General features: G+C 44.6%; 1 protein-coding gene across 2 annotated transcripts in view; it reads left to right on the plus strand.

Moving 5' to 3' along the window:
- Positions 1 to 17,154, plus strand: part of TBC1D9 (TBC1 domain family member 9) — a 114,608-nt gene that overhangs the window by 38,190 nt on the left and 59,264 nt on the right. For both annotated transcript variants that reach the window (XR_014812905.1, XM_021101555.2), the window contains exon 2: positions 8,972 to 9,082. Coding sequence is in view for 1 of the 2 variants with exons in the window: in XM_021101555.2 (XP_020957214.1) it covers positions 8,972 to 9,082 (111 nt within the window). In the remaining variant the exon portion in view is untranslated. The remainder of the gene's footprint in view (positions 1 to 8,971; positions 9,083 to 17,154) is intronic.

A 17,154-nucleotide genomic window follows, 5' to 3' on the forward strand; every position in this document is an offset into this window, starting at 1 on the left:
ATTGCAATATTCATTAAAAAGTGACAGATTACTTCCAGAAATTAGAGAAGTTAATTTCCCATGGTAAATTTCAGTTTCAGATAAGCGTTTGATCGGCATTACCACCCACTCTCTCAGATGGGGTTTTTCTAGCCTTTTTCTCCAGTCTTGGTCTCCTGTCACTGTCTGATTCTTAGACAGGTTAAATTATTTATGGCCAGTTTGCTCGAACTTGTTATGTTGGGTCCTGTGGGACAGAAATGAATATGCTCTGAAAAGAATTCTTGCTTTCTCCCACTGTCTGTCCGGTTGAACACTTTGTGGCCCATTTTGTAAATATGCAGCTTGATGTGCTGGACACTATGCCAGGCTTTGGGAATTAATTCCAAGATAAACAAAGCTGTGCCTACCTCAGGTTGCTCACAGCCTGATGGGGGGAAACTATTTTTTTCCCGTAGGAAACAATGTAATAATTGCTTTAGTAAGATGAAGTGCAGGGTGGCGGGCAGACCACAGACAAGAAGAGAACAGTTCATTGCCAGGAGATTTGGGGAGTTGAGCAGATGGGGAGAGTGTTGGGAGAAAGCAGAACAAGTGCCTTAGGTATTCTGGATATTGAGGGAAATAGACCTTTGCCAGAAAGAGAAAACAAGAAAGGACATTTCAGATCAAGTGTGTGTGTGTGTGTGTGTTTGTTTGTACAAAAACAACTTGTGCAAAGCCTTGAAGGCTTTGCAAATAAACCAGAAAGATTAATTCAGAGAAGTGTGACAATTATGATGTGGCTGGAGTTTGTGTATGTATCTGTCAGCAGCTGCTTCTGGATGTTGTTAAGTGCTTTCTGCTTAACATCACACAGCCCAGGTAAGTGCTGAGACTTACAGGCGGTGAGTGCACCAGTGACACCGAGGCAGGAGCAGATAGAAGAACAGTGTTGGGAGCACGTGGGAGGGAGGCAGAGGGGCTGGCAAATATTGATCCAGGGTCTTGCGTTTATATAGGATATAGGGAGAGAAGCGAATCCAAGTGTACACCTCTCTGACTTTAGAAATGTCAGTGTGTCTTTGCTGAAATGAATCGTAATCCTTTGTATGTATTGGTGGAAGCCTCTAAATAGTGAACTCTGAATTTCTGACCTGGATCGCTCAGCAGATGTCCACACAATAGGAAACTGGAATGGCCAATAAACAGACAGAGATACCCAAACTCATTAATAATCAGGAAAATGCAAATTTAAACAACAAAGAGATGCTATTTCTCATCCTTGAGATTGGTGACAGTAAAATCTGGTAAGTGTTGAGGATATTACGGAGAAACAGATATTCTCTCACTTTCCTGGTATGAGTGTCAATTGGCACAATCACTTTGAAGAGCAGTTTTGTAATAACTAATAAGGCTTCAAAACCACTAACCTTATGACCCAACAATTCCATTCTCAGAAAAGTGCTCACATGCTTAAGGATCGTGTACAGAGAGTAATTGCAGAGCCTATTAGAGCAAGACAATGGAAATAAACCCAAATGTCCTTTATTAGGAAAATAGGTATGTTTCAGTATATTTACTTATTTATTTATGTATTTTGCTATTTCTTTGGGCTGCTCCCGCGGCATATGGAGGTTCCCAGGCTAGGGGTCAAATCAGAGCTGTAGCCGCCGGCCTACGCCAGAGCCACAGCAACGCGGGATCCGAGCCGCATCTGCAACCTACACCACAGCTCACGGCAACACCAGATCCTTAACCCACTGAGCAAGGGCAGGGACTGAACCCGCAACCTCATGGTTCCTAGTCGGATTCGTTAACCACTGCGCCACGATGGGAACTCCATGTTTCAGTGTATTTAAACCATGGAATATTACACAGTATTTAAAATGAATGGGAGTTCTTTGGTGGTCTACTGATTAAGGACTCAGCATTGTTACTGCTGCAGCTTAGGTCACTCCTATGGCTGAAGTTCCACCCCTGGCTCAGGAACTTCTGCATGCCATGGGCGTGACCAAAAATAATAATAATAAAAAAATGAAATAATAAAATAAAATGAATGAATCAGATTTACAAGTATAACCTGGGTCAATTTTAACAACTATATTATTGGGTTAAAAAATTGCAGAACACCATCTATTTTTATCATTAATGTAAATTTAAAAATGTCCATCTGTGTTAAACCTATATTCATATACATACATAGGAGTCAATAAAAGTATAAGGACTTGGAAGAATAAAAAACTGAAGGATACTTTCCTTAAAAAAGACACATGCACCCATGTGTTCATTGCAGCTCTATTCACAGTAACCAAGACATGGAAACAACCCAAATGTCCATCAACAGGTGATTGGATTAGGAAGATGTTGTGTGTGTGTGTGTGTATATGTATACACACACACACACACACACACACACACACACACACAATGGAATACTATTCAGCCATAAAAAAGAATGAAATAATGCCATTTGCGGCAATATGGATGGAACTAGAAACTCTCATCCTGAGTGAAGTAAGTCAGAAAGAGAAAGACAAATACCACATGAAAACACTTATATCTGGGATCTAATATATGGCACAAATGAACCTTTCCACAGAAAAAATCCTGGACTTGCAGAATAGACCTGTGGTTGCCAAGGGGGAGCCGGAGGGAGTAGCGTGGTTGGGGAGCTTGGGGTTAAAGGATACACACTATTGCCTTTGGAACGGATTAGCAATGAGATCCTGCTGTGTAACCCTGGGAACTCTGTCTAGTCACTTATGATGGAGCATGATGATGTGCAAAATAGAATGTATACATGTATGTGTAACTGGGTCACCATGCTGTACAGTAGAAAAAAAAATTGTATGGGGGAAATAACTATTAAAAAAATAATAATAACAAAAAAAACTGAAGGATGGTGAATAAAAAGGGAAATAGTGTTGTGGGACCACAAGGGGACCTTGAATGTGGTTGTTATGTTGTCTTTCTTTAAAAAAACAAAAACAGATCTGAAGCATATAAGGCCAAGTGTTAAAGTCAGAGTGGTGAGACAAGTATTTTGAAATTTTCAGTACTTTTCTGTGATTTGTTTTATTTCTACTTTTTTTTTGTCTTCCCAAGGCAGTACCCTTGGAACATGGAAGCTCTCAGGCCAAGGGGTTGAATCAGAGCTGTAGCCGCCAGCGTCCACCACAGCTGCAACAATGCCAGATCTGAGCCACGTCTGTGACCTACACCACTGCTTACAGTAACGCTGGACCCTTAACCCACCGAGTGAGGCCAGGGATCGAACCTGCGCCCTCCTGGATTCTAGTCAGATTCATTTCCACTGAGCCATGATGGGAACTCCCACTTTTCTGTGATTTTGAAGTATTTTGTTAAATAGTAATGCTCCCAGAGTTCCCATCATGGCTCAGCAGTAACGAATCCGACTAGTATCCCCGAGGACGCAGGTTCGATCCCTGGCCTCACTCAGTGGGTTAAGGATCCAGCTTTACTATGAGCTGTGGTGTAGGTCGCAGACGTGCTCAGATGTGGTGTTGCTGTGGCTGTGGTGAAGGCTGGTGGCTGTAGCTCCGATTTGACCCCTAGCCTGGGAACTTCCATATGCTAAGGATGCGGCCCTAAAAAGACAAATAAATAAACAAACAAATAAATAGTAATGCTCGTACATACCAGGCCCTCTCTGAGTGGTACCCATATAGCCTCTGTGTCAGGCGTAGCCTGCTCCCCAGGCTGCTCTGGCGTGGTTTCTGAGGGCTCCCCCTTACCTCTGACCGGCTGCCAGGTGGGGGAAAAAGAGGCCAAGGGAACCTCAGCATCTGGTCCACTTTGACATGAAATTATTCCAGGATCATCAGTAGACAGATTGATCATTGCCATGGGCACGTTCCTCAGTGAAGCACACTCTCTGACAAACCCCTGCCCCCTGGGGGGTGAGGGGCAGCCCAGGAATGGAGCGGGGCTCTGTCTGCATCACATGGCCTCTCATGCCCACAGCGGAGGGAGGCCTCCATGTATCAGTTTTGCAGAGTGTTTTCTGAATCTCCTTGAAAATAGCACTTCTATGTTACAAGATGCCCCCGAACTTGTGTAATAGGTAGATGCAGAGAAGAGTTATTTTGAGGGCCATCATTTGATTTAATTATCTCAGGCAATCAAAGATTGTTTAACACCAGAAATAGCTGACGAGAACAGCTGCTAAAACAGTGCTTTGTGTGGGACCTGATGAAAGGTTCAGTATTTTGACAGCCCTTTCAGAGGGCTGAGTAATAAGACTTCTAAGAAAATCCTGATTGCTGCGTTTTGGGGGGATTCTCTAGACTAGATTTCCCATCTTCTAGTATTCTGCGTGGACAGCACATGGGAGGAGGAGTTTCTCTTTTCCAATCTTGACTCCTTGTCTTTTTTTGCATTTTCTTGGGCCGCTCCTGCGGCATATGGAGGTTCCCAGGCTAGGGGTCGAATCGCAGCTATAGCCACTGGCCTATACCAGAGCCACAGCAGCTCAGGATCCGAGCCGCGTCTGCAACCTACACCACAGCTCACAGCAACGCCGGATCGTTAACCCACTGAGCAAGGGCAGGGATCGAACCTGCAACCTCATGGTTCCCAGTCAGATTCGTTAACCACTGCGCCACCACAGGAACTCCCGACTCCTTGTCTTAATAAGAGTTTAGGCAGAATGGGGATAACTTATTATTTAGGTTTTCTTCCTTTTTCTTTCTTTTTTTTTCCTTTTTTTTTTTGGCCACCCCATAGCAAACGGGGTTCCCAGGCTAGGGATCAGATCTGAGCTGTGATTGCAACCTATGCCATACCTGCAGCAACGCTAGATACTTTAATCCACCGTGCTGGGCCAGGGATCGAACCTCTGTCCTGGCGCAGCAGAGACACCACAGACTCCATTGTGCTACAGCGAGAACGCCAAGGTTTTCCAAAAAATACCTATTTTGTCCTTTCATCAGACATGTCTTCAGGGCTTACTGTGCTCTGAGGGAAGGGCGGAGCCTCAGGGTCTGAAGGAACCATTCAAACCTTGCCATCCTGGAGCGTGAGGTCTGGAAAGAGGAGAAGAAATGGAGCAAGGCAAAATGTACAAGGAATTTTAAATACATGCAGCAGATATTACAGAAACAGAACTTGGGGGGAGATCCGGGTTAGGAAGACGTGGCGTTAGGTCATCGGGATTCTGCTGTGCGAGGTGGTGCGAAGTGAGGGCTGCTGGACAAGCACAATGTTCCAGGCGGTGGATGATCCCAGGCAGTGTTACAAAGGGAATGCAAGAGTGTATGTCCTGATTTGACTGACCAGCTGTGTGTCTCCATTTACACTGTGACTTTTTGTTGGCATATCCAGTGCCTTAAGTTTTCAAAGAACTTGCACAAAGTTTTTCTAATTGTAATTGCACCTAATGTGAGAATCGCAATATTAAACCATCTATCATTTGCTTTCACGTGTTTCAGCCTGAACCCCGTGGCAGATCTGGATGTACCTGTTTGTGTTCGTTTAAATCTCAGTGGAAGTTGGTGGTGCCCGTTGTGAATGCACACTCAGGGTTGATGTGCTGGCATCTCATCAGAAGCCCTTATTCCAGGGGAGTCTCTTAGAAGCCACTTATTCTCTTGATCTCTGTGTGATGCCAGAGATTTTGTTAGTTAGGGTAAGGGATGGTGGAGCTGGGTTGTAGATGGGGACAGTTGTGGTGGTTAAGGCATGCCGATGGGACTGGACCTTTGCTTTGCTTTGCTTTTTGCTTTTTGCTTTTTAGGGCTGCACCCACAGCATATGGAAGTTCCCAGGCTAGGGAGCTGCTGGCCTACAGCACAGCCACAGCAATGCGGGATCCCAGCTGTGTCTGCAGCCTACACCACTGCTCACAGCAACGGTGGACCCTTAACCCACTGAGCAAGACCAGGGATTGAACCCTCATCCTCAGGGATACTAGTTGGATTCGTTCCTGCTGCGCCATAACAGAAATTCCGATTGGGGCTGGACCTTTCAAGAAGCCTCTCCTCCTTGGTATTACGGAAGTCTAGTGAGACATTAAGGACAGGCAAACTGAGGCTCAGAGAGGCTGGGTCTGGGAGGGGGGAAGTGACCAAGCCAGGACTGACGAACTACAGAACCCAGACTGCCTCTGTTGGCTGCTCTGCCCAGTGAGCTGTGCTTGCACCTAGAAGAATCTTTACCTACTGTTACTCTCTCTTAGAGCCTCCTTAAACCACACTGACTAATACTTGTCTTCCGTCCCTAACCCCGGGCTGGCTTTGTGTGCCTTAGAAACAACATATGTGACATCCAGTATTTTGAGTCAAGAAAAGGAAGTATTGCCAGCACTCTGTTATTATGAACGATGCATTTTGTATTTCTGGTTTACATATATTTTTATTTCTAGTTAAGATAGAAAGAAATGCAGTTTAGCTGGCACTCTTCTGCTTTTCCTATTAATAGACTCTTCCATCTGCAGATAATTGAAAAGTAATGAGAGGTCTTTGCAGTCAGTCTGAGTCACAGTAGAGAAAACAGAAATGCACACATGTGTGGCAGTACAGGGAAGGCTCCACCCCTTGGAAAACTCTGCAGTCTCTAAAGATTTGATTTTTGATGCATTTCAAACAGACCAGAGCAAACAGATGAATTCGTTTCCACTTTAGGGAAAGTTTATTTTTCCTAGTGCGTGCAGGTCAGCGGATGGCCGCAGTGGCTCGGGTGAACCTAAATGGATTCCTGGCCTTGGACAAAGACCAGAAGGACAACTGTAGGTCTTCCCCATGTTCACCTCCCTAAGGCTTCTTGATTAATAAACCAGGTTTGAGAGCGTTCCCGTCATGGCACATTGGAAACAATCCGACTAGTATCCATGAGGATGCGGGTTCTATCCCTGGCATCACTCAGTGGGTTGGGAATCTGGTGTTGTCGTGAGCTGTGGTGTGGATCCTGCATTTCTGTGGCCAGCAGTTACAGCTCCGGTTCAAATCCTAGCCTGGGAACCTCCATATGCCTCCAGTGTGGCCCTTTAGAAAGCCAAAAAAAAAAAAAAAAAAAAAAAAAACCCAAAAAACAAAAACAAAAAAAAACCCCACTGGTTTCTAGAAGGCAAGTGGGATTAGGACCATTTTACAACTGAAGAAGTGAAAGCCGTAAGAACTTCAATGACCTGTGCACATGCCCCAGAGTCATAGCAGAGTCAGAGCCAGAACAGAGCTACTCTGAACACTAGTTGACTGTCTGCAGCTCTTCATGACCCCAGCTGATGGAGCAGGAGAAAGTGAATTTCATTAGTATTGTGCATATCAGAGTATTATTCAGTCGGGGCAGCATCAAACCCCAGCCATTAAAGGACAACACGTGAAGAGATACTGGCAGTGACAGTTTCAGGAGATTCTGTGGTTCAGGTTCAGCTGAACTTTGTGAGAAGCCTGCTGGGGGCCAGCCACTGGGCCTGGTGCTTTCCAGGATGCTCGTTACCAGGGCAACGGAGGGGGGGCTCACCTCCCCCTCCCAACCTCAGCTACCATCAGTTCATTGCCAAAGCCATACTTGGTAACCAGTTAAAGAAAGGAGTGTCTTGGCAGGTTCTAGACAGGTTGCCTCGAAGCCCCTCCTTCCAAGCAGCCTCTTGCGCCTAAGTCCTATTTTCCTCAGTCTTTAAGAGCAATCTTTAATTGTCACATCGTTTCTACTCTACAATGAGAGCACCAAGACATTGGAAATAAGTGTCCTAAGAGTATTCAACTAGCCACGGTTCCTGATTGGTCCTTCTGAGGTCAAACCCTGCTCTTGGCTGGGTTCCATCTGACTTTAATTATGGGAATTTACAAAATTTATAGGAATCTTTTGGATTCACCCTGCCAAGTAAGGTATCCATTTAATCAACTTTGTGGAGTGTGTGTGTGTGTGTGTGTGTGTGTGTGTGTGTGTGTGTGTCCATGTTGCTTTAGAACAGTGTAGACAATGTTTGGTGTCTAACCCTGGCTCAGTGTGAATAAAGGAGGCACGCCTTCCTGGCATGGGGACATTGATGGAAGGTGCTTATGGGAGACTTTGCACTCCTGGCAAGAGAAAGCATTGCCTCGTCTTAAGTGAGTGTGCACATACTGAGCGTTTTTATTTCTCACGAACAAATGGCTAAATTCATTTGTTGAGTGTTCAGGCTTGCCCCCAAAATGAGTGTTCAGACTAACCCACAGGACTCAACTTCATGCCAGCACAGTACGTTCTTGATCCTCAGCCTAATTATTGCATCCATGCCGAGTATAGAGCAAGCTCCCATCCTCTCTGCTCATAATGACTCATGTGACAGGTGTCAAAGGACTCTGCTGCAGAGATGGAAAAACGCTTGTTTCACGACTCTCTTCAGTCCTAAACACATCCCTAAAATACTGCCTGGCTCTCTCCCCTACTGGATTCTAAATGCCTTAGGGACTCTATCTTATTCAGTTTTGTGGCCACAGGGTTTGCCTTGTACATAGTACATAGTAGGTGCTTATTGTTTGCCCAGCTGATCGGTACCTTTTAAATACAAAAGAAAAGTGAGGCACATGCCAAGAATATGGGGACAGCCTGGCACACAGACTTAGATGTACATGACTGGTTCCTAGGGCTTTGTCTAGTTACTCCAAGTATAGATTTGTTTCTAGAATGAAAGGGGGGAGGCAGTAATACCCATTGGGTGTGATGTAGGTAAAGCAGAGACCCCAGCATAGCAGTGCTTTAATACCTTACTTTTTTGTTCAAAACAGGCATTTATAAATACTACTGTGTGCTAGGGACTAAGCTAGAGACGTTGCTGGTTTTGTTTTTGAAGCCAGCGCTTGCTTCAGCTTGTGCAGTGCATCTTGAGGGCTGGTGAAACAGGTAGCATAGAGCCAGCAACATCATGTCTGAGAGGAAAGTGATGTCCAGGTGGGATGTCGTGGGAGAGGGGCTGCCGGGAGGCCCATCAGAAGGGGCATGTCCACCCCGCTGCCTCTGGGGATTTGGAGGAAATCCTTACATCTCTCTCCCCCTTTTCTGCCCTCAGGCCTCCTGGTGGGCACCCTTGATGTCGTGCTGGACTCCAGTGCCCGGGTCGCTCCTTACCGAATCCTGTACCAGACCCCAGACTCCTTGGTCTATTGGACCATTGCCTGTGGTGAGTAGCCAGTATCTGGAAATACGGAAGAAGCGTTATGAGTAACAACTTTCTGTCAGCAGGGAAGGAACATTTATTTGTGAGAAGCAATCACTTGGAATTGTAGGGTAAGTGACCGTAGCCATTTCAGGAGATAAAGCCTAAATCTCAGCAGCTTAGCACAATACAGATTTCTTTCTCACTCTGTCAAAGTTGTGTTCAGATCCTGCAGCTGCCTCCATCTGCAGTAACACCCTGCAGAACACAGAACCTCCAAGGTCAACTTACAAGGAAAACGTAACAGGCACACCTGTGTTTGACTTGCTTGGCTCGGAAGTGCCACCACTTGTACTCAGGTGCCATTGGCTAGAACTAGCCATGTGGCCCCAGATGGGAAGTGAAAGGAAAGCCACAGAATCCTAGGTGCACTAAGTGATACTCATATACCCTAACGCAGTCCTTCTACTGAGGAGGAAGTATGATCATCTGCACTAGTGTGCTGTGCCTAAGATGGTGGTAAACAGTCGTGCTGTTTTTGTTTGTTTGTTTGTTTTTTGTCTTTTTGCCTTTCCTTGGGCCACTTCTACGGCATATGGAGGTTCCTAGGCTAGGGGTCTAATCGGAGCTGTGGCCACCGGCCTACGCCACAGCCACAGCAACATGGGATCCGAGCCGCCTCTGCAACCTACTCCATAGCTCATGGCAATGCCAGATCCTTAACTCACTGAACAAGGCCAGGGATTGAACCCGCAACCTCATGGTTCCTAGTCAGATTCATTAACCACTGAGCCATGAACAGTCGTGCTGTTTTTGGATCTCTCATAAGACCTGCTAGTCCAGAGGGGCTAAGATTGCTCTATTTATTTGTTTGCTGGTGGCTTTTGAAAAAACCATCAGAAAGAGCAAGAAAACATTTTCTTTGTTTCTTTCTTTCTTTATGGTTATACCCATGGCATATAGAAGTTCCTGGGCCAGGGACTGAATCCAAGCCCCAGGTGCAACCTGCAGTGCAGCTACAGCAATGCTGGATCCTTTCAACCCACTGAACCAGGCTGGGGATGGAACCTGTACCGCTGCAGCAACCTGAGCCGCTGTAGCCTGATTTTTAACTCACTGTGCTATGGCGGGAACACTCATTTTCTTTTTTAAATTTTTTTGCCTCCACTTGATTTTTTAATTATGAGATTTTGTTTTTTAAAATAACTTTAGATTTATAGGAAAATTGAATTGATAGTTTGGGGAGCTCCCCTATATCCCCCTGCATACATAGTTTCCAGTATGATAACATCTTAGTATGGAACATTTGTTCCAATTAATGAACCAATATTGTTACATCAATACTAAACAAAGTCCACACTTTATTTATTGCCTTAGGTTTTAACCTGATGTCATTTTCCTGTTCCAGGATCCTGGCCAGGATGCTATTTTATATACTTGATACATCTTTTCAGTCTCTCCTCTTGGCTGTGCACGTTACTCAGGCTTTCCTTGGTTTTGATGACCCTGCCCATTTTGAAAGATAATGCTCAGGTGTATCATAGAGTGTCCCGCTACTGGAATTTGTCTGATGTTCTTCTCCCGATTAGGCTGGGGCGATAGATTTTTGTAAGGAAGATCCCTGAGATAAAGTTCTGTTTTCATCACATTATGCCAAGCAAGGACCTCTTCTGTCAAGGCGATTTATGCCCGATGATGTCCGTGATCTCCTGGCTGAAGTAATGTTTTTTAGGTCTCTCTACTGTCAAGTTCTTCTTTCCTTCCCCGCCCCATACTGTCCTCTTTGGAAGGCTGTCGCCATGCCCAGCCCATACGTACAGAGCGGGCGGGCAGTTTTAATCGATTCAAGTATAGACTCATGAACATTTACTCTGTACTTTGGGTTATAATCCAATACAGCTTTATTTGGTTGCTCAGATCATTCCAGCTTTGCCTATTGGGAGCTCTTTCAGTTGACTTTCTTCAGTGTTTAAATTGATCTGTGCTCAGGAGGAAGTGCGGTGCTAGGATCTAAAGGCATAAAGGTAGTTAGATCCAGCCTGTGCTCTTGAGAATGCAAGGAGATACTCAATTACAGCCCAGTGTGACAAGTACCATCCAGCACCATTGGATGGTGGGGCTGCCAGCGAAAGACTGGAACCTTGGCCAGCCTTCGTCAAGGGTAGGGGGAGTTATGTGGGTGCGGTTTTAGGCTGCCAAAAGGCTCTAGTGCCCTAGCAATGCATCCGCAAGGATTTAGGAGCACCTGAAATTCTCAGGTTGCAGTTGTGTCCCTTTACAGTTATTCTGGCTAAGATGCAAACAGCTTTGAGAGAAACAATGACATGAATCGGGATGAATGCATTACCGTGAATGAAGGAGTAGCATCCTGAGTCAGGGCAGGAGAAGACCCCCCGGGAGTAAAGGATGGGGGTAAAAGCAAGAGGAGGGGGATAAAGGATAGCGGAAGAAGGGGAGCTGAGACCCTGAGGAGGACAGACCTCTCAGTGTAACCCCGGCTCCTGTGAGATAAGAGTTCCAGCCATTTGTGTGGTTCATTCAACACAAGGGGAAAGGGAAGGGGAGATGCCCTGGGGTATTTGGTTGGGAAAGCATCACCTTTAGTTGGCAAGCCATGTAGCATGGTGTTAAAATAGACATTGTAGCCAGCAAGTGAAGAAATAGAAAGGAAATTGGAAATCAGGCAGAACCACAGAAAGAAAATGAGAAATTGAGCGCAACCCCCAACACCTCTGGACTTGATGGGGTTTGGCTCTCTCACTCACCTTCCAGCACTTTCACCACCTGGGCCCAGAGGCTGTTGAGAACCTGTGGAGCCTGAAGATCCTCAGAGCCCTCAGGTCTCCGGGCCTCGTTAGGTCAGGTGACATGATGAGCTGGTTTCTCTCTGTGACTCTTCTTTTTCTCCTGCTTCAGCCTATCCATTTTTTTTTCTCCCCTGTTGCCTGACACCACTACCGCTCCCTCTGTTTCTGGGGCTTTGCCATTCCTACGAAGCAGAGGCTCCTATGAACGCTCCTGTGGGGAAGAGCCCAGAGCTACAAAGCTGAGTTATTCCTGAGTTATTTGCCGAGCCAAGGCTCAGGAAGGCTGGGCAGTACATGCTGATGCCATAATTTGTACCTCAAAGAGACACACTTTCGTTTTCCCAGTAAGTAATGCCTGTCGCAACTGGATGATCTTATTATAATAAACCTGGAGCAGTTGTAGCTTTTGTATCGATTATCCATAGAGACAGCTCCAGAATTTCCTTGTGGAAGACTTCACGGAAGTGACAGCCGTTGTGAAAGTCCCATTCAGCCATTAATTGTTCCTTTTTATTGATCGCCCTTTAAAGCCCAAATGGCTGACTTCCTTTCGTGACATGATTTTAAGAGCAGAAGCTGCTACCTTAAAAAGATTTCTTCGATAGTCTCACTTTTCAGTGTGTAATTTTTCATGTGTTTTCATAAACTACAAAGTTGGTATTTGGTGGGACAATCTGGCAAGATCCTTTTCATTTGCTCTGATTTCACAAATCGTTGCTGTAAGTGAAGCTTCAACAGAAAATTGGATGTCTAACTCACTGCTGTGTAGAATCCATAGGATTGCAAAACCTTTTTTTTTTTTTTCCTTTTTTCTTTTTGGGACCATGCCCGCAGCATATGGAAGTTCCCAGGCTAGGGGCAAATTGGAGCTACAGCTACCGGCTATACCGCAGCCACAGCAACACCAGATCAGAGCCACATCTGCCACCTACACACACTTCACGGCAATGCCAGATCTTTAACCCACTAAGCGGGGCTAGGGATCAAGCCTGCATTCTCATGGATACTAGTTGGGTTCGTTATAGCTGAGCCATGATGAGAACTCCCAAAACCTTTGTGAATCCCTGATTCGTGTAAATTGAACTAAAGGCCCATCTACCATCAGTGTCTTTACTTAGGCCACTTTCTGTACAGAGGAGAGCAGGAGTCTTAGTGGTAGATCCTATTCATATGATTGCCTTAACCTTGAGCCACATGGAGCCAGGCAGGACCTAGTTTTGGATCTAGTTTTACTCCCAAATGTAATAGTCACCAAGCCCTTGGCTATATGAACTATGCAGAAAGAAGGAAAAAGAAAAAAAAAACCCAAGAGTTATTAGTGAAATATTTTCATATGCTTCTTTTGTATTGTCCTCTATCATCTGTATTAAGATTGGTTTTGGATAAATTAATTTTTTTTCTTTCCTTTTTAATGGCTGCACCTGAGACATGTGGAAGTTCCCAGGCCAGGGACCTAATCCAAGCTGCAGCCTTGACCTATGCTGCAGGTGCAGCAAGGCCAGATCCTTTAACCCACTGCACCATGCTGGACCTCAAACCCAAACTGTTGCAGTGACCTGAGCTACTGCAGTCAGATTCTTAACCCACTGTACCACAGCAGAAACTCCGGAAGATGTTTTTATGTTTCTTTGGCACTGGGACCTTTCATGGGAAGGGGAGCCAAAACCCTGCATCAGCAATTAACTCTTTTCACTGCTACCCAAAACGAAGCCACCATTCTCTTTGGTAGCTATGCCATTGCTCCATCAATTCCAGCCTACGGAGTTATATCTCATTCAGTGTTTGTCAGGTATCATTTTTGCCCTTTCTCATGTAAAGGAAGTAGAACCACAGGAATTGGTCCATTGTGCTTCGTTGAGCTGGTTTTACTCTGACAATTCTGCCTCTTCTCCACCAGCCATTGACTCTCTCACACCTGTGCTCTCACTAGGGCACTAAACAGCTGCAGGTGTTCCCCCAGCAGCTGGTGTTTTGGACCTGGTGCCCCAGGGGCAGGAGAGAGCCCAGTCCTTTGCCCTCCTTGAACTTCAGGGAAGTAGAAGGCAACCTGTTTGGCTTTCCCCCATTAGAAGAACTTGAAGGTTCGAACAATGAGAAGGGTTACACAGTGTCATGAAAATATGGACACGTAGAAATGCAGGTAGTTCCAAGGATGTTACTTAAAGGGCCCTGGGATAGAAGAATGGCCATTGGAAAGGCCATTGGAGCTGCTGACCGTTCCCTCTGGATACAGTTGACCTTCCAGCAGGACAGATAAAGGAAATGGGGTGGAGGGCATGTGCCTGATGAACACCTCAGCGATAACACAGCCCTGCATGGCGCCTTCATTCTGCCCACTGATGGAGTTTCCCTTCTCTTCACCATCTTAAGAGTCTCGTCTGGGCCGAGAGAGGCGTTCATGTTCAGAACTGAAAGATAAGCGGGCCAGCATCCTGTCCAGCCTTCTGATTTGGAGAGGGTACAGAGGCACCGTGAACTGCCTGAGCTCACATTGCTGTCACAGCTAGTTAGTGTGGAGCTGAGATCAAGTTCTCAGGCCACCCCCACTCCCGCCCAGTCCTTTTTAAGCGGCACCATGCTGGCTTTTAGGATTAAACATTCTTTCAGTCAGCAGCTGGTAAGACCCAGCGTTTAATTAAAGATGGTTAATTGGTTCTTCTGCTATTTCTCTGTACTGGACAGTGAGATAGTGAAATGGTGGGTGATTTAGTTGTGTCTTCCACATGAGATGCACGAGATATGGAAGTTGGTCGATAATTTTTCATCCTTTCTTGGTCTGAGTACCTCAAGAACTATTCCTATATCCTCAGCAGCTTCAAAAAAAGAACTTGCTTTTTTTTTTTTCCTTCTTTTTAGGGCCGCACCCGAGGCATATGCAAGTTCCCAGGCCAAGGGTTGAATTGGAGCTACAGCTGCTGACCTACACCATAGCACAGACATGCGGGATCCAAGCCACATCTGCAATCCACACCATAGCTCATGGCAATGCCAGATCCTTAACTCACTGAGCAAGCCTGGGGATCAAACCTGAGTTCTCATGGTTATTAGGCAGGTTCATTACTGCTGAGTCACAACAGGAACTCCAGAACTTGCTTTTTTTCCTTAAGCAAATACATGTTCATTGCAGATCTTCAAGTCAGAAAATCTAGATAAGCAAAGAAAATAAAATATTAAAAAGCAGTAATACTGTATTGTAAATCTTTACCTTCCAGACTGTGTGTACAGAGATATGTGTGTACACAGACACATTCACATACATATAGATTTTCTGTGTCAATAAAATACATGTCTGCGGTGTCAATTTTAATAGGTAGATAATACTTTATTGTGCACTTAATGTAATTTATCTAACTGATGTGCTATCTTTTGGAAGTCTAGAGGCTTTTTTCCCCCTAATGTTTGCTGCGTTTTGAAAAACCTTAGCGAATATCCTCTGAACGAAATATTTTCATATTCCTTTAATTATCACCTTAGGATAAATTTATAGAAGTAGATATGCCACATTAAAGAATATACGCGTATGTAAGGCTTTCAGTGTCATTGCCCTTCAGAAAGAGCCATTTACATTCTGTCCATCAGGGTAGGAGAGGACCTTGGCATTTTAAGGAAAATAAAGAAAATAATGACATCAAACACCAATTCTTTCTGCCAAGGTTGGGTGAATTACCTGGGCCTCTTTTTTCTCAACGTGATTAGGAAGCTCTGAGCATACCGTTATGACCTGTAGGAGATGATAAGCATCATTATGTAAGAAGTTTATAATAGTTACAATAGGATTGTTCTAGGCCTGCTTTATCTCAATCAGATGTACACTTTGCATTCCAAACGTTATGGTGTCAGGGCCAGAGAGATTTGTGCTGAGTGTATGGTAGCCAGGCAGCAGTTAAGCAGCTGGTTTCTTAGTGCTCTGACATCCAAAGTTAAAAATATCTTCTGCATCATTTTTTAAGATGATGAGATCTTTGTATTCCGTTGCTTACGATGGCAATAGCAAAAGTAACTCCTTCTTTAGTGCTTTGTGTATTCTATACCTGTGTTAAGGACTTTACATCTTTTACCTTCCTTAATCTTCAGCACAAACCCCCATGATAGATGTTGTAACCTGCATATTACAGGTGAGGCAACCTGAGACACAGAGAGGTTAAGTACCTCTTCCGTGGTCACAGAGCTAGTACGTGGAGTGGTAGAGATTTGAAACCAGGTGTGCTTTTTTTGACATTTAAGTGGACTGAGTTGTTAGGTGATATTGTCTCGCCAATAATCAGACCCCTCATTATTCCAGACAGTCTAACCTCTAGGCATACTTAACCACACTTCTAAAATATGTCAGGAGGTGGAAGTATAGCAATTAAGAGTGTGCTTTTGGGGGCCCTTTTTGTTTCTAAAACTGTTTGAATCACCACATTATTTTGGGGTTGTATCCCTTGCCCTCTTCAAATACAAATTTGTCATTTTTCTGGGTGTAGAGAAGACAATGGACGCAGAAAAATCTTAATTTCATTTCATAGAAATGTGAAAATCTCAGTTTCCTCATCTATGAAAGGATGGTAATTGGACCTACTTGTGGGATTGCTGGGAGGTTAAGGTCTATAAGGTGGTAGCATGGCTCTGGCCTCGGGAAGCACAAATAAGTAATAAAAAACACTATCACTGTCACTGTTTAACTCGTTTATAATGATGGTTGTAATTGCATGTGGATTTTCGAAATGTAAATCTCCTTTTTGTTTCTAAAACTGTTTGAATCACCACATTATTTTGAGGGTGTGTGTCTTGCCCTCTTCAAATACACATTTGTCATTTTTCTGGGTGTAGAGAGGACGATGGCGGCTTTGGAAAAACTCCAGGGACAGCAAATGTCACTCCAGTATATTGGGTATTACTCTTGCCTTTACTTGGTATTTAAATTTCAAAATCATCGTCTTTCTGTCTAAGGTTATGTTTGGATAAGGCTATAAAGTAGTTGGTTCCCTTTATTTAAGTAGCTTCAAGTACTAGTCATTTGGGGACTGGATCAGCTTTGGGATCCAAGCAGCCTGCTCTGATATCTGAAAATACTAGGTTGGTTGCTTTTAATCCCTGGGAGGTTTCGTGGGTTTGTTTTTTGTTGTTTTGTTTTCTGCTGTGTCATGAGGGGTTATTATTTTTGCACGTAGACACAAATATGTACCTACCTGTGTGCACACACACACTCTTGATCAGTGGGAATTTATCATCTTAGATATTCTGGAATTCAGGTTTTTAAGTCAGTGCTGCAGTCCCAGAACTAAATTGTATTATTGTTAATCATGC

The sequence above is a fragment of the Sus scrofa genome, chromosome 8 (genome assembly GCF_054392235.1).
Source record: "Sus scrofa isolate SSC_HxYL_T2T_F1_AM1 chromosome 8, Sscrofa_HxYL_maternal_Yorkshire_Landrace_v2.0, whole genome shotgun sequence".
NCBI lineage: Eukaryota > Metazoa > Chordata > Mammalia > Artiodactyla > Suidae > Sus > Sus scrofa.